The sequence below is a fragment of the Lycorma delicatula genome, chromosome 4 (genome assembly GCF_047948215.1).
Source record: "Lycorma delicatula isolate Av1 chromosome 4, ASM4794821v1, whole genome shotgun sequence".
NCBI classification, from domain to species: Eukaryota; Metazoa; Arthropoda; class Insecta; order Hemiptera; family Fulgoridae; genus Lycorma; species Lycorma delicatula.
Genome location: NC_134458.1, coordinates 59,143,889 through 59,167,638, shown reverse-complemented (window position 1 = coordinate 59,167,638; position 23,750 = coordinate 59,143,889). Strand labels below are relative to the sequence as shown.

Here is a 23,750-nt window from a genome sequence, read left to right as displayed (position 1 = left end):
TATAAAATGTTATCTGATTTTGACTTCTATATTCCGATATTATGTGTAGATGAATGGAACAAATATCAAGTCCGTTCTAATTTAAAAAAAAAATCATTACCTTTTTGCCCGTTTTTTTTTTGTTTATTTTTTTTTCCTTAAATAGAATTTATCTTCGTGAGGTTTTTTTTTGGATTTTCCGGTGATTTTTATTTCTTTAATACCATAATAAATGTTTTTGAATCGAATATTTTCAAGATTAGGAGGTATATATTTAATTTCAATAATTTCCATACGGGTTGTCTTTGAAATATTAAATCATCAAAACAAACGTTTATTTGTAGCTAAAATAATAATTAAATTTGTTGTAGAGCAATCAATAATTATCGCATAAGCAACTTAAATTTCATTATTCACCGAAAGAATAGATGTAATTCATACCTAAAATAAAATTATTAAAAGACCGTTTTATTGTTTTAATTAAAAAATACACATTTAATACTGTAACCCGTATCTATCAAACCAGACACATTTTAAACAACGATTATAAAGGCCGGTTAACCGATACATTTGTGTATCAAACGATTGTATAGGGTTAAGGCGATTTTTAAACAATAAAATGGAGTAATATATTATTTAAAATGGTAATTTAGGTCTGAATTGCGCCCCTCTTCGAAGTCTCTTGTTTCCCTAGAGAGTACTTTATTGATTTTTAATTCTCTTACTGTTATTTAACGGGGAGGATAAACACTAAAAATATTCAAATATTTTTTGTGATCTTTTACTGATCTGTTTAAATAATAAAAATTAAATTTGAAAAAATGTAATTTAAAGCGACAGACGGGTGTGGAGAAATCAATCAGTGAACTTTAAATACTCGTATAACTCGTGAAAAATTATTTTAACAACCTCTTGCAGAGAATGTAATTTCATTGTTCACTTCTTCTGTCGTTTTTCACCTGAAAGAACTGTTAAAAAAAAAAATTGTTTTAAATGTTAAACATTAATATACTGTCATCAAAGTCAGTAAATTAATCATCAAAGAATTAAAGTAAATATAATTATGAAGTGATTCGTACATATAAACTGCGAATACACAAAATGTATAATAGCGTTTATGGATATTTAGCCAAATGTAATGAATCGGTATCTTACTTTTTTTTTCCTTAGAATATGTCAAATAAAGTCAGAAATATTAATCGAATAATAAGATTTGCACACCTTTAAGTCGGTTCAGCCGCATCTTACTTAGGAATATTCCGACGACTATACGATTTGTATTTAGCATTGATCGCTGAATTATTATAAATGATGAGAATTTTTCAATAAAGCGATTTATCGACTTGCGGATAAAAATTAAAATTCTTATTTATCGGCGTACTGTAATCCACATTTACAATCGGCGATTATATTATTTAAATTACAGTATTTCAGGTCGACTAAACATTATTTTATATTTGAAATTTAACCTTAAAAAGTATTAACTGAAATGTTTTAACCTTACATAAAATTTGTATGTACTCCTGAAAAACGTATTTCAAAAATTTATGGATGAGAAGGATTCCAATTGCCGTATTCTTTTACTCAGAAAATCAGATCGTATTATATACATATCCAAATTTATTTTTATTTATGAATGAAAATAATATTAATAATTATTATGAAGTATTTTTTTAAATACCGTTTACATGTGCATTTATGATCGGTGAATAAATTAATGGTTGTTTATCGTAAAATAAAACTGCAATTTTCTTATTTTTATTTCATACGGGAATACTTACATCGAACAACCGACAAAAAAGATGGTAAAACAGTTTTACAGACCGAATTTTCAATCCTTCACCTAAAAACCTACTAGTAACAAAACAGAAAATTATTTATAACTCTCTTAAAACCAAAAAATATTAATTTACTTCTTTTTAAGGACTGCATTTATGTAATATAAATTAAATTTTATTGTAATATAAAAATAAATTTTATTGTAATATAAATCAAATCGAGTCAAGGATAATAAAAAATTTGCTCTAGATTAGAAACGGAATGTAAATTTTTTCTGTCCAATTTGATGCGACCACAAAAGGATCTTAGATAAGGACCTTTACAAGCGTTCAGCTTCAAAATAATCCGGTCTAATTGACAGTTAGTTAACTAATTCTTGTTGCGATTTATGTCTTTTTTTTTCTTGTCATAATTACACCAGAAAAAAAATATATTTTTTACCCATCTTCTTGATGAGGTTTGAACGTATCTAAATTTTAGAAATGTATCTGTATTGTAGTAAAATATAAAATACTAGCATCGCCGTCGTGGCCTCGTCCGCTCTATATGGTTATTTGCGTTTCCCGTCGCGGTCAATTTTTTTTTTAGTTTTGTTTTTTAATCAAATAACCGGAGGCAGGTGCAGCCAGTCGCGTCGCACATACAGTAACAGTCGCAGTAGCTGTGTTGGTTGAGCCGCCGCGCTATATACCGTCGCACCCCTTAAAACATCGAAATTAAAATTAAAAAAACCAAAAAATTATTTTTAGGTATTTATCTGAAGAGTATTTACAAGCCCAAATCGAATGAACATATCGTTTACTATAGTCGGAAGTGAGGGAAATTTTCAATCATTGTTCAAACTTTTTTATCCTTCACCCCTTTTAAGATCGAATTAAAAAAAATATATAGAAATAGTATTTAGATATTCACATGAAAATTACATACAACCAAAATCAAGTTGATATCTTCAATTGTTGAATTTTAAGAAACTCAAAAGTAGTAAATCTCAGTATTACTCCATTTTAACCGTTTAAACTCGGAATTTCAAAAAATCCTTTCTTAGTATGCACTTACTACGTAAGAAGAACGTGTATTAAAATTTTCATGAATTTATCTTTAATAGTTTCTGCTGGTCAATGATTATGAATGAAGTTTTTGCTGGTCATTGATTATGAATGACTCACGACATGTTATATCACGACATGTTATATATAAACTATTATTTTATTTACGATCTCATCATTCATTTCGTTTTTTATTCATCCTGCTTTTGCTTCGATCTTCGGTTTGTCGTTTTCCAGTTGTATTTATTAAACAATAACAATATTCAGACTATCAATTTATTTAAAATTACATTTTTATTTTATTTAATTGACAAAGTGCATGTATTATGCATAATGAAAATACAATGTACAAATAAGTTATTTTTATGATTAATTTTTCTTATGAACGTATAACAAAAAAATATATAAATAAATTACAATAAAAATAATATTGTATTTAATACAATGTAAATTGATTGATTGTGTGTGTGTGTGTGTGGTGTGTGTGTGTGTGTGTGTGTGTGTGTGTGTGTGTGTGTGTGTGTGTGTGTGTGTGTGTGTGTGTGTGTGTGTGTGTGTGTGTGTGTTTAGAAAATGAATTACACTATTTTTTTAAATATTATTTTTATTCGACTAAATATACTACACACAAAAGGCTTGAAGAAGGGTCTCTTCCTGGTAGAACCGTATAATATTAGGAGACATTAATTTAAAGCAAATTAGATCTTTTATATTACAACGATATTAAATTACTGAATAACTTTAACATTTTAATAAACATAATACAAAAAAAAAATGTATTAATTTGAATATTAACATTAACAAAAAACAAATATACTGAAATATACAATTCAAATTTTTTAAACTATAAATTAAAATTACAGTTAAAAATAATCTTTAAAATATGTTTTAAAAAATAAATACTTAACACCTCAAACACAGTAGCCACTTCGTCTTCTCTCAATGGCAGAAAGTTTCTTCAAGTTATTTTTGAATATCGATGTTCTTACGTCAGTAAAGTACAATTTTTTAAAATAAAGATTTCCTTTTAAGGAAACCATTACATTTTCGATGAGGTTTTAGATAATACTGATGCAATAAAACTAGATTTTCTGCAACCCGTTTATAACAATTAATTAAAATTAATCAATTGTTTTATTTTATTCCGTACCGATTTTATATATATATATATATATATATATATATATATATATATATATATTATCTTCACACAATCGCATGATTATTATTTCAAATGATTTTTATTAATTTAGACTATAAACAATTCTTTTTTTACTCAGTAGATTTGTACCTTGCGATGCTGCTCCTATCAAGGTTTTACCACAGTTTCCCTAGATCCTTCCGAGTAAATTCCAGAGTAGTTCCTATTTTAATCGGTGGGTTAGCTCGCTGTGTTGTGATACATTTTTGTTGTTTTTACTGATCGGAATAAAGTTTATTTATTTTCACTTCCTCTTTTTCCACTAATAACCCACTGTAGTATCGCATAATCATTCATTATTTACTCGGTTCCTTAAAAGTTTATTTTAATTTTAATTATAAAAAGTTAAGTTTTTTCATATTTCTTCTTGCTTTTTTATCCATTTACATGGATTATCCACTTATCTCTAACGCAGAGAGAGAGAGAGAGGGGAGAAAATTAAATAATTTATCTTCACTTCTGAGCTCAAATATTCAAAACATTTCGAGACACGTTATCGCATATCAGAAACTACTCGCAATAATTTTCATCTTACGACTACCCTTAAAGATTTAAGAAGCTAGTATTGTATTTAATCCATTATTAGGATATTTTTTTCTGAAAGCTTATTATAAAGTAGGGTCGAGAGGCGTTAACCTTTCTGTGTCTGTCGTCTTTCTTAGGCGTTGTCTCGCTTACTTTTGTGTATCGATAATGTGCGGTTTTACTGTAATAATCGATGGTGAGATTAAATTTCAGTTTGAAAACAGGGAATGAAAAAAGAAGAGGAGTTCGTCCGCCCGGTGAGAGAATGTCACATTTTACCTCCGCCAGCTCTTCTCTGTAATTTAAAAGCCATTCTTTCCCTCGGATCGAGTCGTTTTTCGTTTAGCTAAATGACGTATGAATTTTGATAAGGCGTTTTCATTGCTTTTTAACTGCTAAACTGTGAAACGAGTAAAAGTCTTCAAAACATCCGAGTTAAATAAAGTTAACGGCCGAATTACAACACGTCGGTACGCGCTACAACGTCTCGCACGTATCGTTCTGTTGTTTCTAATGCATTGGAGTTTTTTTTTATGTCGTATGGATCACTTACTAAACTGTGGACGTTTTCGTATAATCGTCGACTTTTTACACTTTTCACTTTCTAGCGAGAAGTTCGATTTTTCATAAGAAATAAATACTGTATGTCTTAATTTTTTTTTACAAATTATATATAAAGTAATACTTCGATGGGATTTGAAAAAACTTTAACCCGGTATTCGCTACTCGATCCCGGTACCAAAAACTTGTAAATATCGAAATGAACCATTCGCTTGCGTGCTATATTCAAGAGGAGTTTTGCTACCGGCGTGTACTAGAATAACTTTTAACCGGAAAAATTTCATTAATTTTAAATTATCGATTCGGTTTAACAATAATTAATTCAGGCTCAGGAATGCGGCCTAACAAAATATACTTGCGATGATAAATAAGCAAAACGGTATTCTAGATGCTTACGAGTATTTATCTACCGATACGATTTTGTCTTCCCTTACGGTATTTACTTACCTCTGCAAATTTTCAGTTAATAATGCGCTTTGTAGATCTGTTTTATTATCTTTTTGAATTTTTTTCAAGTTTGTTGTTTCCTTCAACACATAAAAACCCTTAAAAATTTGATGAATTTATAGAAAACGGACTCTAGCAACTCTGCTAAATTTCAACACCTCGGTATTTCATTCCGTTTCAATACGTACTTATTCTTTTTAGAATTCCTGATTAAACCCTGCTGTAATAAAATGCCTATAATGGTTTTATATCCTTAGAATTTATTTTTTCGTTAATGTAATTTTTTCTTTTCGACCACCCGTCAAAATCGTTAGCGATGTTGTATAATTTTTGTTAGAAAATCTGTTTGCAACTGTTTAAAAATACTAATTTGATATGATAAATGAAGATGGAAGTAGTTTTTCCACAGTCAAACTCACAATCACCGAAATAATTATCAAAACGACCTGAAAAGTATAACAATAAATATTTTACAGAAGTAAAATTTTATTTTGTAAGAATAACAAAATTAAAAAATTTTAAATTCAGGTGCCTTCTTCCGTTAGCCAGGTTATAAACATTATTTTTATTTTCTTGGATAATATAGCAAGAGTATTAAAGGGGAAAGTGTAGTGATCATGTAAAAAATGGGGTATCGGGTTTTTGAAAATCTTTACGTTTTAGGGCCCAATTAGTCTAGCTAGACAAAAAAAATTATATGTATGTATGTGTATCGCACTGCTTTTGACCTTATATCTCAGGATTGACCAAATCATTTTTTTAAACTTTTTTAAAGGAGTGGGGAAAAAACTATTTCGATTTTCTGTAGAATCATTTTAGAGAAAGCTTTACTTAATCAAATTTGCTACCTACAATGCAAATATAGATAATTTTTAAAAAATGTTCAAATGATCAACCTCCCCTCTTAAAATTAAAATATATGTTTTTTTTTGTTTCTTTCTATCTCCCTTAGGTTTAAAAACTTTTCAAACGTTTTTTGAAAATTTATACTTCATGTAATAACTATCAAGAAATGTCTACAGTTATTTTAGATTATAGATTCCGGACCTAAAATGCAAAAGGTTTTATCGAAAATGTTCTTTTTCTTATTTTAGCCGTCTGTCGAAGGGGTGTTTGATTTAGAGAAAACTTTACTTAATCGAATTTGTTCAGCTCAGCCTAAATATGAATATTTTTAGAAAAATCTTTCTTAAAATTTATTCCCCACCTCTAAAAAATATATATTCTGTTTTTTTTTTGTCTATATTCAGCATCTATATTTTAATTCAGCATCTATATTATATTCCGGATCCAAAATGGGCAGAAATTTTTTCATTACTTTCATAAAAATGAAATAATTTAATTTTTTTTTTGTTACATATAATTTCTTTGCAAATAAACATTTTCTAAATTTTCCCGGCTGTGAAAGTCATGTTATACTTTACCAGCTTTTTTATAATCTTCCGAATTTAAGAAACCCTGAAACGCAATACCGGGACAAAGGTTAAATGAATTAATTTTTATGATAATTTTCAGAATTCCTACAAATTTTCTTCAAATAAAATTTGGCGGAAACGAATAAATTAAACTCAGTCTTTTTCATCGAGTATTTAGTAAGACTTAAATATTCTAAATCTTCGATGACAAATCAATTCGTAACAATTATTTTTAAATGAAAAATAACACCGGTACAGTGTAATTCTCCGCATTTTTTCATTGGATAGAATTAAACTCCCCGGTATTTTCCTTTAACTCTTTTAATAATTTAAAAATTAATAGATATGAACTATATCCTAAACTACTTATTTCTTGTAACATTCGTGTTTTCCGCTTTTAATTTAGTTGTGATTTACCCGATTATCGTTCGATATGAATTCCTGTTAGAATATTTTGCTTCCTTCTCTGACAAGCATTCATCATCCCGCTCGTGAATATCTCATTAAGAATTAAAAGGAGACATATAGACATTATAACTAGTTTTACCTTAATCTAGCAAGGATTCTACGGGAAATTTCTACCGGATCGTAAGTAAATGTATTATTATTACCGTTGTCGCTCGAGTTAATTAACCTGTACAGTAAAACATATATTTAATTCGGTTCCTTATATAGCTTTACATTATTCAGATCGTTTAAGCAACAGGAAGTCAATCTATTCAGCAGGTAACAAAAAGAAGTTTACAGCCTGAAACGCCTGTATAAAAGCAACATCACAAAACGAAGATTAATAAATAAATAAAAATACATTTAAAGTCCATATTAAAGAATAAAAATAGTAATAGATGAGGATAGGTTACATGAAAATAATAAATGTATAATAATTAAAAATTATATGGTATAAAAATTAACACCGTTAAAGAAATTAAATAAACGACTGACTTTATAGAGTGGAAAAAAATCGGTATGACACACATTTCAAGGTATTAGGGGAAAGATATTTGAAAACATATATATATGTTTTCAAATACTTATATTTATAAAACTACTCATGCGTATAAGAGCAGACGCGTAACGAGATCACCTAAAATTGGGATCTATTCAGTTAATATTACTTAAAACGCATCGATCAATAAATATTGTTTTCGTAATAGGAAATGCTTTAATTTAGTTTTAAGTAGATCGAAAGATATCTTAGATCGTTCAGAAGAAAAAGTTAACTATAGCTTAATGGCTGTCCGGCTAACGGCCTTCAGTTATACTGTATAACACGAAAACATTTCCGATTCGGTTCGCTGAAATTTTCCTTTTTTCAAGAATAAATAAATCATCTAATATCTAATAAAATGAATTTCATCTTTTTTTTGTCAAAGGTCAGTATAAAGAGTATATAAATGAACGAAATTGGTAGAATTTTTAACCCGATCTTCTTGATTTTCTAAAAAATAAAGATTACATTTCGGTTTACATATCTTGTATTTAACGGTGTTAAACGTTAATGTGAGAATCTAATATTTTATATTTTAGGAGCCTGAAATATAATATAATTTTTTAGGTGGGTATGTAGGTATATTTAATGAAAATTGAATTATGAAGACAAATATAGCATCATTAATTGGTAGAAATATCGCATGTAGATTAAAAATAAAAATAAAAATTAATATCCATAGGTACGATTACCTTATGTTCTAGGGAACATAAAAAATTAACTTTCAAAAAATTATAAATTAATAAATAAAATCATTTATTTCCGTAAATTAACATCTATCTCGTGTGCTCTACGAAAGGTCTGATGTATTCTGTGCGAGAGTGTATGCACATTGACTCTTCTCAATCGATTTTGATTTTCTTTTAAATCTAATTTTTTTCTGTCGTATGAATTCAAATCTGTATAAATAAAAAGCACCCACACTAATATTTCTAAAAAAAATCAAAAATGTGAAACAATTTAAACAGGAAAACTTTTCTTTTTTTTAATTTTGTGAAAATCGCTACCGAGTTCTGAAAAGTCCTCCGTTAATGACTCGATCGACACAAAATTAAACTAATTAAAATTTTACTGATATCGTTTTAAATTCTACCTACTAGTTTTGAGAAAATACCTTTTTAATTTTTCCATCAAGAAATATAAAAAACAATACTATTTTTCAATTAATCTGTGTAAATTGCTTGCAACTAGTTTAAATACGTAAAAAATAAATTATTCAATATAAAAATAAATCTACTAAAATTCTTTCAAAATGTTGGAATAGTTTTTGGGAAATTCAGATTTGAAATTTTGTTAACAATGATGATCTCGTCTACCTCGCTTTCGTTTCTTCCTCGATTCCCTGATTAAAACGATTTTATATAGGTAAAACACAAATATAATAAATGAAATTAATATTTATAAAATCGACTTAGAAAATTTGTATTCGTACATGAACGGTTTATTTGTTAGTGATAACCTTTACTGCCAATAATGTTAACTACGAAATTTGACGCTTGCGTAATCACCTGCGAAAAAATAGAATAAACTGTGCTTCATGGGATTTCCCGATGATACTATTTTATTCATCGCTATTCTTCGTATTTGTAATTTTAGGAAAAATATTTTACTTTATAAAGATTTCAAATCTATTTCCAGCATTCATTTAAACGATTAAACTTTCCTTTGGTGTAAAACACGTCAATTCAGATGAAAACAAAGAAATAAAAGTATTCTTATCTTAACCCTAAAATAGAGATTGCAATAAACTACATTATTAAACGGTCTCTACACTGTCAAAAAAGGTTAACTAATTGTTGCAATGCTATCGCTATATTTTTCCAAAAAATAATTGAATCGTACAATCGGAAATTCAACTTTGGTGGCACAGTCAATACTGCCTTACAATTTATTATCGAGCTACATTACTGTCGATAAAATTTAGTAATCTTTTCTTACTGTATAATAATTTTATTTGAAAAATTATAATGTTACCGATAACATACAACGTGTCATTTTTGGAAGTTGTAGTTAGTAAAAGGATATAAATTCAGCTACGAAAATACAAGCGATGTCGTTTTTTTGACAGTGCTTTGGTAAATATCGGCCGAATAATAAATAAATAAACATAGGTGTACAGCCTACAGATTATTTAATTTCGTATGGCTTTTTTAAACCAGGGCGTAAACATTATAGACTGAAGGTGAAAGTCATTAACGGAGCTGAGAACAAAAGTGTCGAAAGGAAGAGTAAATATCGATCGGCCGACCTGCATTACGATGAAGTAGAACACTCGACTACCTTGCCTTTATCGAGAGGCATTAAGACTTTCAGTTACGCGGTCAATATAGTTTTATCACTGAGTTTACTAGCTGAAATCAAGCCGTTTAGTTATACTTTAATTGATTTTTCCTTCTTTTTTTGTTTATTCTGACGGTTATATAATTTTTCCTAGCGAGTTTGAGAAAAAATAGGTAGTAATCCATTTATGCGTAAATGGTAGCAAAATAAAAATCAGATCACTAAAATTATAATTAGTAATTATTACACTAACAGATAAAATTACGAAAAAGGGAACATATAAAATCTACAAAAAGAATTACCGATATATATTATGTATTATTATTTTTTGGATAAATATTTTATATTTTTAATTTTTGTAAAAGGTGTTTACAGTCTACAAATGATATCGTATATTTTAATCGAATTATTTTAACGAACCTGTTGCGTACAGTGTAAATAAACGAATGAAATAACTTTTGCGGAGATATATATTTGTAAGCGAAAAATATTAATGATTTCAACATATGAGTTAAAAGCGAAAAGACGGCTAAGAACCTTCAATCAGAAGGTATTCCAAATCCAGTACTATATCATATAATTATCGGCCGTTAACATGAGCTTACTTACAACCGAATCGATATAATTATAGACAAAATTTAACCTTTTCATATACTTTTGAAATTTTTCTTTTTTTTTACGATGGTCAATATTAAAAACTGTTCTGTTACGGCCGAGTGAATAGTGTGATGACTATGAAATTTTATTATTCAAATAATTTTAATAATGCTTATTAAATTGTATGAACGTTCATCTACTTACATTTATTTTCAATTTTTTTTTTTTCATAAATATAAAATCTCTAGGAATCCCGACTCATTATTTTTAAAATCGATAAAACTTTCTCTGTTAGAAATTGCATATTCATTATAAATTAAGCTTTTCGTCGCCATGTCTTCTTTATTCTCCATCAGTCAGAAATTTAAGCGCATTTGAAACCAAATTAATCTAACCGATTAAAAAACACACACACGTAAAATATTATTATGGATTATACAGTTTACCTTTGAATCCATTAAAAAAATAATAAATTTAAATATTAATAAAAATAATATAAACTTATAATAATAAAATCGAAACTAATATTTTACCCTAAAACCTTCACTAATAACACCACCATTCTACCGCTAACATATATTAATCGACAATTATTTTAACCTGATACATACAGCCGCAACATATATACAAATCGGTAAACATAAATCAAATTACATTAAAATAATAGGTACATACGTTGATACAAAATTAATTTCATAGAAAACTAGGGGACCTATGCTGCTCAGGAGCATCAGTAAACAAATTACCTTAAGTTATAATAAATAATTTACTTTGTGGTTCATAAGACTTCCTTCAAGACAACATTAGCTGTACGTCAACGCTTACGTTTCATTTCCACTTTCACACTTTTAAAAGATTTATTTTTCTTTCCCGATTATTGCTCAAACTTCGTATCATATATGGTACGTACATTGTCAATTTAAAGTAATACAAATAGCAACTGTATCACTTTAAATGTAAATGTCATTTCTTAGTACGTAGGTATTTTGTTACTATGTAGTAGTAGTTTCTACGTATCAGAGACCAATTACGTTCCCTCAATTTTTTTTTAATAGTTTAATGATCAAAATCGGTAGGGGTTCATTTGATGGAAATTTAGGTGGTGAGTGTTTTAAAAACCAAACGAACTCTGTATCTTGGTTAGTTGCTGAGATACGGCGGATTGAGTGTTACAATAGTGAGAAAATGTGTATGTTCCTCAAAATAGGAATTTAGTGACCGAAGTTGGTGTAGGTTCATTTTATGGGGCTAAACGTGATGACTGTTTTAAGACCCATACGAATTCTCTATCTTAATAAGTTGCTACCTAGATCTGAATATCATTGACGTTTAGACCCTGAGTATGAGGAAAGCTATGTTCCCTTAAAACTCCTTTCATAATTGAGCGACCGTAGTCGGTACATGGTGATTATTTTTGGCTTAATGTAATGAGTGTTTAAGACTCCAACGAAGTCTGTAACTAAATTAGTTATTGAGTAATTGTAGAAAAACTAATTTTTTTCGTTTTTTGTTTAACAGATCTATTTTAATATGTAGATATTTGTAAAAAAAAAAAAAAAAAAATAGTATATAAACCAGAAATAGCAACAAAATGATCTATTCAGTAACTTGTAACAGTGGGTTTAGCCCGATCGAATTAACAATATAAAGAAAAATTTTGACAAAAGATTCGGGAAAGGATTAAAAAAGAAGAAATAATTAGATTATTTGTAAATTGACCGCTATGTTAAAAGTTAACTTGTCAATCTATCTGTAAATCTGTTAAAAGTTCTCTATTGATTTTATTTTTAAACCGAAAAGGAAGAAATATTTTCTACTCATGACAGACGATACAAATATAGCATTTTCATTCGCGGACCGTCTATTACAATTATCTTATTATTATTTCTTATTTTACAGCCGAACCTGTCACAACATTCATTTGTATTATACTTAAAAATTTCTCTACACCGATTGTATGAACTATCGATCCTCGAGATATCCATTGATAGGTCGACTACTTTTCCTTACAGCAGTGAGATCAACGAGGTCGAGACAGGTGACAGAACATGACATCATTTCATATAATGACCATATTATTGCAACGATAAAAGTAATTTTAAAAGATTGTAAAATTATAGAAAAACTTCGATGACCGGAGAAATTTATACGGAAAAATCATTAAACCAAACGTATTTCGAGAAGAAGCTTACCGATATCTAAATACATCGAACAATACACTTATCGTTAAAGACAAAATAACATCGGTTCAACGCGGTTAATTTCGTTGTTAATATGAGAAAATATTTGATTTGAGATCTACTAATCTTTAATGTTTAAAGATCCATCAAACTTAAGTTAAGAGTATAACTCTTTTGGAATCGTTTCTTTATCGAGTCTATTCGTAAGTTCGTAAAAATATCACACGATTTTATTCGTATTTTTTAACAAAAATCATGTGATTTTCATAATTTTAACAGTTATCGGCCGAATTATGGAATCGAATATAATATGTTGTCTCGCACCTCAATTCATGTAATAACGATGAGTCCGAAAAAGGGTTTTAAATTCCACCGGCCCGGTTCTGACACCATGTTCTCTTAATCCTCTATTACACACTAAATTCACGATTACCTCTTTAATGATGCACACGATAAGGAAAATTTAATTAAGTTCATAAATTTCCGAGAAAGTTTAAATATCACAAAAACTATATAAATCAAAGTGTAAAGCCATTTTTGTTGTCTTTCTGACGAAAAATTTTATAAATTTCGCTTAAAGATAAATAAAATTTTGGTGAATCTGTTAGGAAAAATTTTATAAAATCCCCTCACCATCATACTTCGTAGGATATCGTAAAGTTTATAAAATAACAGGTTTTTTTTAAACACTAAGCTAATAGATGTATCATATAACACGCGTACTCGCGTTCGACTAATAGTGTGAGTATGTGTGTACGTGTGTGTTTATGAATAAGCCCTCATACTTCACTTCCTTAAATTACGTGTACAGCTGTTCCTCTACCGGATGCCAAAATAATATAACTTCACGTTCGGGTGTCATCGTCACTCCGTATTAAACTCGGCTCGACCGGATAATATATCATTGTTCGAAACGAATAAAATTTACTCTCCTGATACAGTTCACTATGAATTAAATACTGCAATCGTATTCTAATACCGATAACGTGTTTAAACTCGCCGGCTTATTCGCCTTTAAAATCTAAAGACAAAATTTAATGTTTAAAAACTATAAGGATGAATTTTATAGTAAAAAGATAAACGCGTAATTAACAAAACGCGTTTATTTCGATACGATTATTTATTTCTTCTTACATATATAGGCTTTCAGCAGTACGGACGCACAACTGATTCTATGTTCGTCCGATTCCAAAGATTCGTTACTTTTTCTACACTACTCTTCCCTGACTATTCTACTTTTATTCTCGTTCAAGAGAATTTTTTTGATGATATCTTTAAATTTACTCTTTTTAAGCACCTAGTTTAGGTTTAACCTAGTTTAACTGTAATTAATGAGGTCGATTCGTTATCGATGACCTTGTTTCTGAAAAAAAGTCCGGTTGATGATGCGGATGACGTAAATTTACTTTTATTGACTTTTCTCTCTCTCCTCCTTTCTTAAGTTTGGTTTACATAAAATTCACTGTTGTCATCTGTATGATATTGCAAAATCCGTTAACATCTGTAAATCTTTTAAATAACTTTGGTCCAGTTATTTGTACAATTTTCTATTCACATTTAGGTATAAAAACTTTAAATTTTCCGACTTTTTTTATAATTTTTCAAACAGTCGCTAGGAAAACGAAAAGCTTTCTATTCGAAAAAGAATAAGTTAAATTTAAATATTTCAACATGATTTTAACTCGCAGAAGTTAATTTTTGTTATATTTCTTTTCAAAATCCAGCCTTTTAAATATGGAAATTATAATTTTTTTAATTAATATTTTTACTTTTTACGCCCGTTAAAATCTTTAGCATAATCGATATCGTTAGCAAGAATAATGTAGATAGTTCCTCCCTCATTAACTGCGTCCATAAAAAAGGGATAACAATGAAATTCGGAAAAAAAACAATTTACCATCTGGTTTTTGTGTAGATTAAACTCGTGTATCACGAAATCAGAGAAAAGAACCGGAAAACGAATTGGTTTCCAAGGATTACTGTTCGTAATAAAGTTCTAAATCTTGTTTCGGCAAATTATTAAATAAGGGAAATTTTTAGATTTTCATAAATTTGACGGTTTGGTTTAAAAATTTTTCTAAAATAATTAACAGCAGGAGTTCTAAACCAATTAAATATATAGTAAATTCTTCATGTACTCTCAAAAATTCCGAATTTGTGGTATTTTTAAATAACGTGAGCATACTTAATTATTTTAAAGCATTTGCATTACTTTTTTTATTTTTCAGCCAGAATACATTAATATTGTTTTTTCTGTCTATGGTAAAAGAGATTTAATTTTTTTTTAAATATTTTTACAACTTCGTTAAATTTTGTATTCATATCGAATTAAACGAACTGAGATTGGAAATATTTTTTTTTAGATGCGGTTTGATCTCCTTTGTGTTTTTATCACCGGAACCAGAATTAGATTATTTATTTATGTCCTGAATTTTCTCGTGAAATATCCAGTTATTTTAATTAATTAAATTTTCATGAAATTAATCTGCGAAATTACAATTTTAATGAAAAACTCGTGTGTTTGATTTTAGTTTGAAACGTTTTATTTATCTACTACGAGTAAAATAAACGTATTTATTTACCCCCGCGCGCACATATAGGAATATCGTTATTTATAATGATAAAACCTTTAATAGGTTATAAAACCTGTTAAAATTGAATTAATTTGTTAAAATTAAATTAATTTGTTAAAATTAATCATTAATTTTGCTTTATTCATTTTTTCATAATATAATTTATTTATTTTAATAATGAATTTTCTAATTATCATGTACTATGATAATTTAAGATCTTCTCTTTTTTTTTTTAGATTATTTTTATAAAATTAATCCAAGAGTATAAAAACGTAAGCTATAGATATAGTTTTATTTTTTTTAATTCTTTTCGATGAAATAAATATATTAAATATAGTTATATAATAATTATTATAAAATAAATAGCTATTCATTTACTCTCAAATTATATTTTGGATTATTTTCTTTATTTTTTAATCGGATTATTCCCGATCTTTTAAATGATAATCTCACTCTTAAAAAAGCAAGATCTGTTTTTTTACGTATTTACGAAAAATCCTCTGCTTGAAGACACTGCCACACTTCACGCAGGAGATACCGGGTTCAAGTCCTACAAACCCTCGTCGGTATTACAGATCACAGATTCCATTAAGATTCGAAATGATCGTACACCGAGAGGTGATGTCGGTAAGCCTAGGCATAACCGGCGGATGTCCGTTTACTAGTGATTTAATTAAATTCAGGACTCAGTTTGTTTTACGAGTAGTATTTTACAAAAGCATCAGATTACTTTCTGATCTACCGTGTGACCAACGGGCGAAATATTTTCTTTTTTCTTTTCACAACGACAAATGTTGACGGACATTTATATCGGACCAGATGTCTAGTTTGCGAAGTTTTAAAATACCACCCTCGTATTTATTCAGCTCAAGATTTCAATTATTTTTTGACGTCTATACAAAATCCGCTTCAAATTTTAAGCCGTAAAATTGTGATTTTTGGTAGGTTTTCCCGTACGACGGAAATTAGATCGTGTCGTTTGAGTATTCGTTTCGTTCGGTCGAATTCAACTTTCTTTCGACAATAAAAAAATTGAAATCTTTATATTTAAAAATTGTTTAAGAATCTATCTCCGGTTATTCAAGACGGTCTATCATCGTTTTTCCGATCCGCTAAGGAGGGACATTTTTAATTAAGGAAAAACTTTCTTCTTTATTTGTACTCGGAAAATTTTAAACGAACGTAATACATGCCTTATTCGTTTTCCTTAGAAAGAAAATATGTGTTAAAATGTCTACGAGAAAAGTCAAAATACTTTTAATGTGTATTAAAACAATCTCTGATTTTTCTTACGCTTTTTCCGACCGACAGATTTTTAGATAATTAAAGTCGAATAGCTTTTAAGAGGCTTTAAATTTTTATACGACTTAGCGTTACGTTCGCCTAGGTTATACGAAATATTATAACCCGGTTGTAAAAAAAAATGCAGTAATGGCCTGACCTCGTCTAAATAAATTTCATTCATTCGTTCCGATTAAGAATATATATGCTTTTTATCTACGTACATCGAGAAATTCTCGATAGTGTAAAATTACATTTTAAATCTTGTATGAATTTACGTGTTTTGACCGACCTAAAAAGTCCTTATTTTTCGCTTGTTCTTGTGGTGGTGTACGCGCTTGAAAGCTAAAGAACTCGTAACTTAAACCGATCTCGGTCAAATTTTACACGCATAATGATAAGGGTCCTTTCCGTGTACGTAACATAGACATTTTACTTATAGTCAAAAAAAGGAAAGCTAAAATTCGATTAAATTTTATATAATAATCTTGAATTATTAGTTTTCTGTAATATGTAGTGAGTCAGTTGAAAAGTTCAAGAAAATTATCGTAACTTCATCGCTTTTTTGGTAAAAATATTTTTTTTTTAGAATCGACAAGGTGAGTAATTTATCAAAGAATTAATTATAAATCGCACGAGTTATGGTTCAACAGTTTTCAGTAAATTTCATTCATCTTGGAAAATTTTAGATTTAGATTAGATAATTTTACCGGTTGTAATATTTAATCGGTATTACATAAATTTAATTATCGTGTTATTATTCTATAAATGTTACATAGTTTTGCATAGCATGTAATTATATAACAAATATTTATCTTGATAAAAACTTTATCTGTCCACTTTAATCGGTATATCTATCTTTTTCTGATCGCTAAGCGAACAGGATAAACTTAAAAACTTAATTAAAACTCTTGATCTTACATCGAAATACGATTGAATGTAAATTATTAAATTTATAAAATAAGGAAAGATATTTAATTTCATTAGATACGTCGTTCGTGTCAAAACTTTTTCGTTCCCGGACGACCGCTTTGCTACGTCAACCTGTGAAGTTTACTGAATAAATACTCTTGGACCTCGCCGGACAGGTACTCGCGTAAAAGACATCACTATCATGCAGCATTTCTGTGTTTTGAATGAATATAAAAAAATTGAACGAACGACCCAGTTTCTCGTCGAACTGCCGATACCTTGATATTCGAATACAATCGTTACAAAATCCAGTCTTTTTTAAATTTAATTCTAGAATATTTTTTCATAATGCGGCCGGCCAGCCGATGTAGTGGTTAATACTGTATTTTAGATCTGCCAATTTCGGTTTCGATTCCCGGCAGCGGTCTGTTTCTTCATTGATAAATGAAGAAACAGAAGAAATGTATGTTGGCGGTCGTAATAACAAAAATAAAATTAAAGAAATAATATTGAATTACGCGAAAAATCATCTGTTGATTTAGGTTTATACTTAAGCCGGTATCTAAAAGACGATCCTTAGTGAAATGGCGGTCCTTTTCTTAAGAGGAATAGAAATATCCTGTTATATTCGTAAACCGCCGAAAAAAAATGGCGTTTTATGTTTAAATACCAATTAATATCTTGAAATAATTACATTATTATCGTAATCCCAGTACCGGATGTTTAAAAAACCTCGCTCAATGGAATTCATTCGGTATAAAAGTTTCCTTACCGCATTCTTCGGCGCAAATTAGTATAATGACGCGTAATCATAGTCGTAATAATAGTTCGAAATATAGGTCTGTCTCCTTTTGATCGGTTAAAAGATTTTCCTTATTCGTTGAGGTCTTCCGTAATTTTATTGGGTAATTTTGAACGCTTTTGAAATGTTAAACGTTTTTAAAATAGTCAGATCTTCAAAAGGACTGTAATTAAAATTAATTCTGTTTCAAACGTTAGGTCGTTTTCTTACAATAAAGCGCTGAGTTTCACCTGTAAGTCGCGTAAGCAGTCCTTATCGAATTTTAAATATTATTCATTATCTTCATATAAGAAAATAATTTAATCGCTTTCAAAAGCGTGTTTTTTAAATGAGAAACAAACAATGCACGCTCGCATTAAAAATATGCTACTTATTTTTTCTTAAATCTATTCTATACCTATTATTTTTTTTGTTCTAATTGTTAGATTTATTATTTTATTTCTCAATTTTGACTTAAAGTCGTGCATAATAAAGAATCGTATCATTTTCTAATTTAATCTAGTAGAAAATGACATAATATTAACACGATTATGTTAATAAATCTGTTCATAATTTTATATAAAAACAGTTTTTACAAAAAATATATGCCGTCAAAAAGACTCATTTTTCCCTTTCGTTTCTTATTATCGTCCGATGTTGTTTTAGGCTTGAATTCATTCAATCGCTTCGATTATAATTTTCTCAGTTTCACCGGCCTTATGCTTTTTGCAAACTTCGTCATATCCTAGTAAAGAAAAATACGTACTTCTCTGAACTTTAAAACATGTTCCATTTATCCCCGCTGTCGTAAATATAATATTATTTTTTTAAATTTATAGATAGAAACGTTTCATTAAAAAATAATACACCGATTGAAGTGTTGTATTTAAAACACTTGCACTAAAATCAACAATTAAAATAAAGACAAATATTTTTATATCGGATAGAAAAAGATCAACTAACTCCTTGAAAGGACACAAGTTATTCTGAAACAAGACAATAAAAAAAAACCCTTAACGAAATGCTAACGCGATATAAGATCGCGTGTATACTTTTGATTTAATGTTTGGGAATGGTGGCCAAAAAGGTATGAATAATCTAAATAGAAATAGGAAAAATAGAAAGCTGTAAAAAAAATATTCACATATTTTTTTACAGCTTTCTATCTTTAGTTTTAATATAAAATTACGATACCAAGGACAAAACAGCCCTATCGCATAACAGGGTAGTAGAAATTATTGTATTCAACTATGTACAAATTAGACGGATGGAAAACATTAATTACATCCATTACCGTTTAAAAATGAAGGATTGATTAGTTGATCTCTTTACTCTTTTAGTCGAGACCGAAAAAAAGTGGTCGGGTTATGCGGTCGGTCAAATAAATAAATTCTGTTGTAAATTTGTTTTTACGAGGAGAATTTTTTTAGGTTGCGATCATATGCGGCGTACGACGAGATGAAGGTTTTTTATATTGCCAAACTATTAAATAACCGATCTTCCGAACAGAATCGAAATCAAAATATTTGTAGACTATGATAATAATAAAATCAGAAGCAATTTTAAAAATGCACGCACTTTACCTTCCCGCATAAGCATTAGAGAAATCTTTGCTAGACAGAAAGCAGAAGGGGAGATGAATGTACTGTTATCGGTATCGGACGTACGTAGGCCCGCAGCCGTCATAGTTTACCGCACTTATAAAGCGATATTATAATGTTCGTCCTGTATAACGGTTAAAGAGGTTCTGACGTACAGGAGAGTAATACAAAGCCACTTTGATTGATATTCGAACTAATGAACCGTGTACCGGAATTCTTAAAGAGATTCTTCTCCCCTACGTCGAATTAAAATCCTTTCCCGACTAAGAATCATATTTTTATCCTTTTTACATAAATTTCTTTTTATCGAAAATTAATCCTCATTTTTGTATAAATTAGCCACTATATTAGACGACATGTGGAAATTTATTACTGTCAAATAATTTAGTTCTCGTCAAAATAACAATCTCTTATCGATGACTATATACGTGTTAACGATCTTTTCGTATTATTGTTCTTATTCATCACCAGTACATGTATTACGATGTAAAAGTTTGCGGAATTATGAGTTAAAAATAAAAATAATTAAATTATTTATATAAACGGGTGTAAAAGCAGAAGAAAAATTTATCGGATCACAAACCTTCCGGGAAATGTCAGAAGGTCAATTCGACTATGAAACTGGACACGGTATTGAAAATCTTTAGGGAAACGACTATAACTTCTAAATCTTGAATCGCCCGTTAAATCCATATATCTTAATCCTCTCCTTTTACCGCATCAAAAAAGCTTATTGTACGAAGTCAAAATAACGTAAAATGGACTTTTCTAATTTTCTGAACAAAATTTGATTATAAGGGTGTAGTGAGTCATAATAAAGATATCAAACATCGGTTTATGTAATATACATGTTAACAGACGCTTTCCCCTGGCTCGAAAAATAGAAAAAAACGATAAAGGGATGATATACAAGTTAAAAAGAAATTTTTTAAAAATAATTACTTAATACTCCCTCGAAGTAATTCAAACTAAATAAAAATCTCGAGTGAATTTTTATTACTATTTTAAAAACAAAACGAAGAAATTAAGATAAAAGAGAACATTTTTTAGTCATAAGGTTATAAGATCCACTCATCATAATTTCATTTGTTTGGTAAAGTTTCATATTATCTACTATATGAGAAAAAATTAAAAGAAAAACTGTCTGCAATTTTTTTTTTTCTTCAGACAAACGTTCAGAATTTATAACTTTTTAAAAATTTGATCGGTCTAATAGTACCGCTCGATAATAAGTTTCTACTAAATTAATTAAACACTATATCGTAATGCGATATCCGGTTACAGAAAAAGACACAAAGAAACGCAGTTTATAATCTTATAATCCCTGACAGAACCGAACGAAATCTTGCTGATCTCTAAGAATCTCTTAAACCATCTACATTTAAAGATCCTTACCGTAAAAAAGAATTTTGATGCTTTGATGACTTGTATCGATCTTAACAAATTCATATTTTGATCTTATCGGTGATCAATATTTAAGTCGAAGAGAAATAGTTCTATAATATCCCTGGTGTTCTACGATGTACAGTTGTAAAAATAAAAAAGTGCTGGTATAGCAGGTTATTATTAGATACGACGTAAAATAATCATTTTTAATTAGTCTACAGAAAATGTATGTTTTACAATTATTAATAATACTTTTATAATAGCTTATTTTATACACCACCGATCGATAATATAAATTAATTTGTAAGTGTATTCTAGAAAGGCTTAGAAAGGTTAATTTATAATAAAAAATCGGTATTATACCGAAAAAATAGACACCAATTACTTAGATAATCATTTTTACACGACTAAGGATTATATAAAACGTTCTGGTAAGTATCAAACGTCAATAAATGAACGTACACATCTCCCGTAAGGTTTTCATTGAAAACAAACGGTCCCAGAATTTTGTCATAAATAATGCCGTACCAAACATTAATGGGAAATCTATGTTGGAAACTAGTTGCCACAGTAACATGTGGATTGTCTTCGCTCCATAAATGACTGTTTTTAGAATTAAACACATCAGGAAACAAAATTGAATTTATCTTATCAACGTTGTCTAGAAGCCTGTGATAAAAGTTTAGCCGCCAGGGGTAATCTGTTGGCCGCAAATTTTGAACCTTCTGCAGGCGGAAAGGATAAAGATTTTCTTTCCGTAGGATTCGCCAAATTTTTTTTTTTTTTGACAAACCAGTGCGACATGAAATTCGCTTTTTGTACTAGTGCCTGGGCTACGCTGAATATTCTGAATCACACGAGGTTCATCATTTATACGATGATTTACTGGCGTTCAACAGAAAACGGACACGTTGGAAATTTCGTTCGTAAATGTAGAAGAAAATGTTTTAGTATTTGGAATCCGCTTCCAGGAAATCTCTCCTGATATTCACGTCGAGCAGCTTCAGAATTTTCGTTACAGAATCCACAAACAAAAATTATACCGGCATTTTCATAGTTACAAAATTGAAACGGCATTTTTATATTACGATGCGATAACACTACACTTCCTTTATCCGTATGATAATTTATGACAACAGATTAAAACGAAGAACACAGTTTTCATTGTTGACCAGCTGTTAGTATTGTCAACCTATACGATAAAATTTTTTCTAAAGTAACATACATTTCAACTTAGTTTTTTACGTAATTATTTCGTTTTACCCGTATAAATTATTGAATATACAGAGCTAAAATATTGTTTTATAAATTTTGTATTGCTTTTAAAATTATTTTCAGTAATTAGCCTTTTTGTTTTTAAAAATAATGTTTACTAATGAGAAATTTATGAAAAATTTATGTTATGATAAATTTATGAAAAAGGAAACATTTTCGAATAAATAATTATATTTATATCGTGAAAAATTCAGGTTTATCAATGGAAAATCCATAATAAATTTTTAGATCGAATTTATTATCTTATCCTACCCTTTAATTTATATATATATTAATTATCTTAATATTCTATGCTTAAACGCTTTAATTTTTCGATATATTGATGACACACTATGCTAAATGAAAATAAGAATATATCAGAACCTGTTGATCGTCCAAAGGACTTGTAAACTTATTAGTGAAACACGTCTTTAACAATCCTGTACATATTAACATAAAAAAAACTAGTAAAATTTATCAATAATTGTTCAAAATAAACATATAATAAAATATATTAATATCTTAATTCAGAGCGCTAAACCGATAACTCGAAGATATGAGTTTGTTTGTAGATGCTCCACCCTCAGATAGCATTCGCAAAAGAATATCTTTGTTGTAGATTAGGTTGGATAGTTATCGATTTCATCAAATTAGATTTCTCACACTCGGTAATCTTAAAAGAATTCTACATCTCTCCCCGATGGAATCCTTAATCGGATACAGCACTGAAATATATACTTGGTATATATTCACGATTCAGATTATATATCATCGGGCTCTTGAAATCAGTCGGTAGTAAAATAATAACAATATCGTTTCAAGAAAATGCTGTAACACTGACATCCTAACGTTTGAAGATTTAAAAAATATATATAAATACTATAATTTGAAAATTATGTAAAAAAATACTGTAAAAGATTATAATTTTAGAACCTTTAAACGATTATGTAATGTCGCAGAGCAC

The 23,750-nt window shown here is 28.8% G+C and overlaps 1 protein-coding gene across 1 annotated transcript in view; it reads right to left on the bottom strand.

Moving 5' to 3' along the window:
- The window catches only part of onecut (homeobox protein onecut), a 165,802-nt gene that overhangs the window by 106,430 nt on the left and 35,622 nt on the right, over window positions 1-23,750 (bottom strand). The window contains exons 3-4 of the mRNA XM_075361945.1: window positions 18,014-18,042; window positions 705-729 (exon numbers count right to left, since the gene is read on the bottom strand). Coding sequence (XP_075218060.1) covers window positions 705-729; window positions 18,014-18,042 — 54 coding nt within the window. The remainder of the gene's footprint in view (window positions 1-704; window positions 730-18,013; window positions 18,043-23,750) is intronic.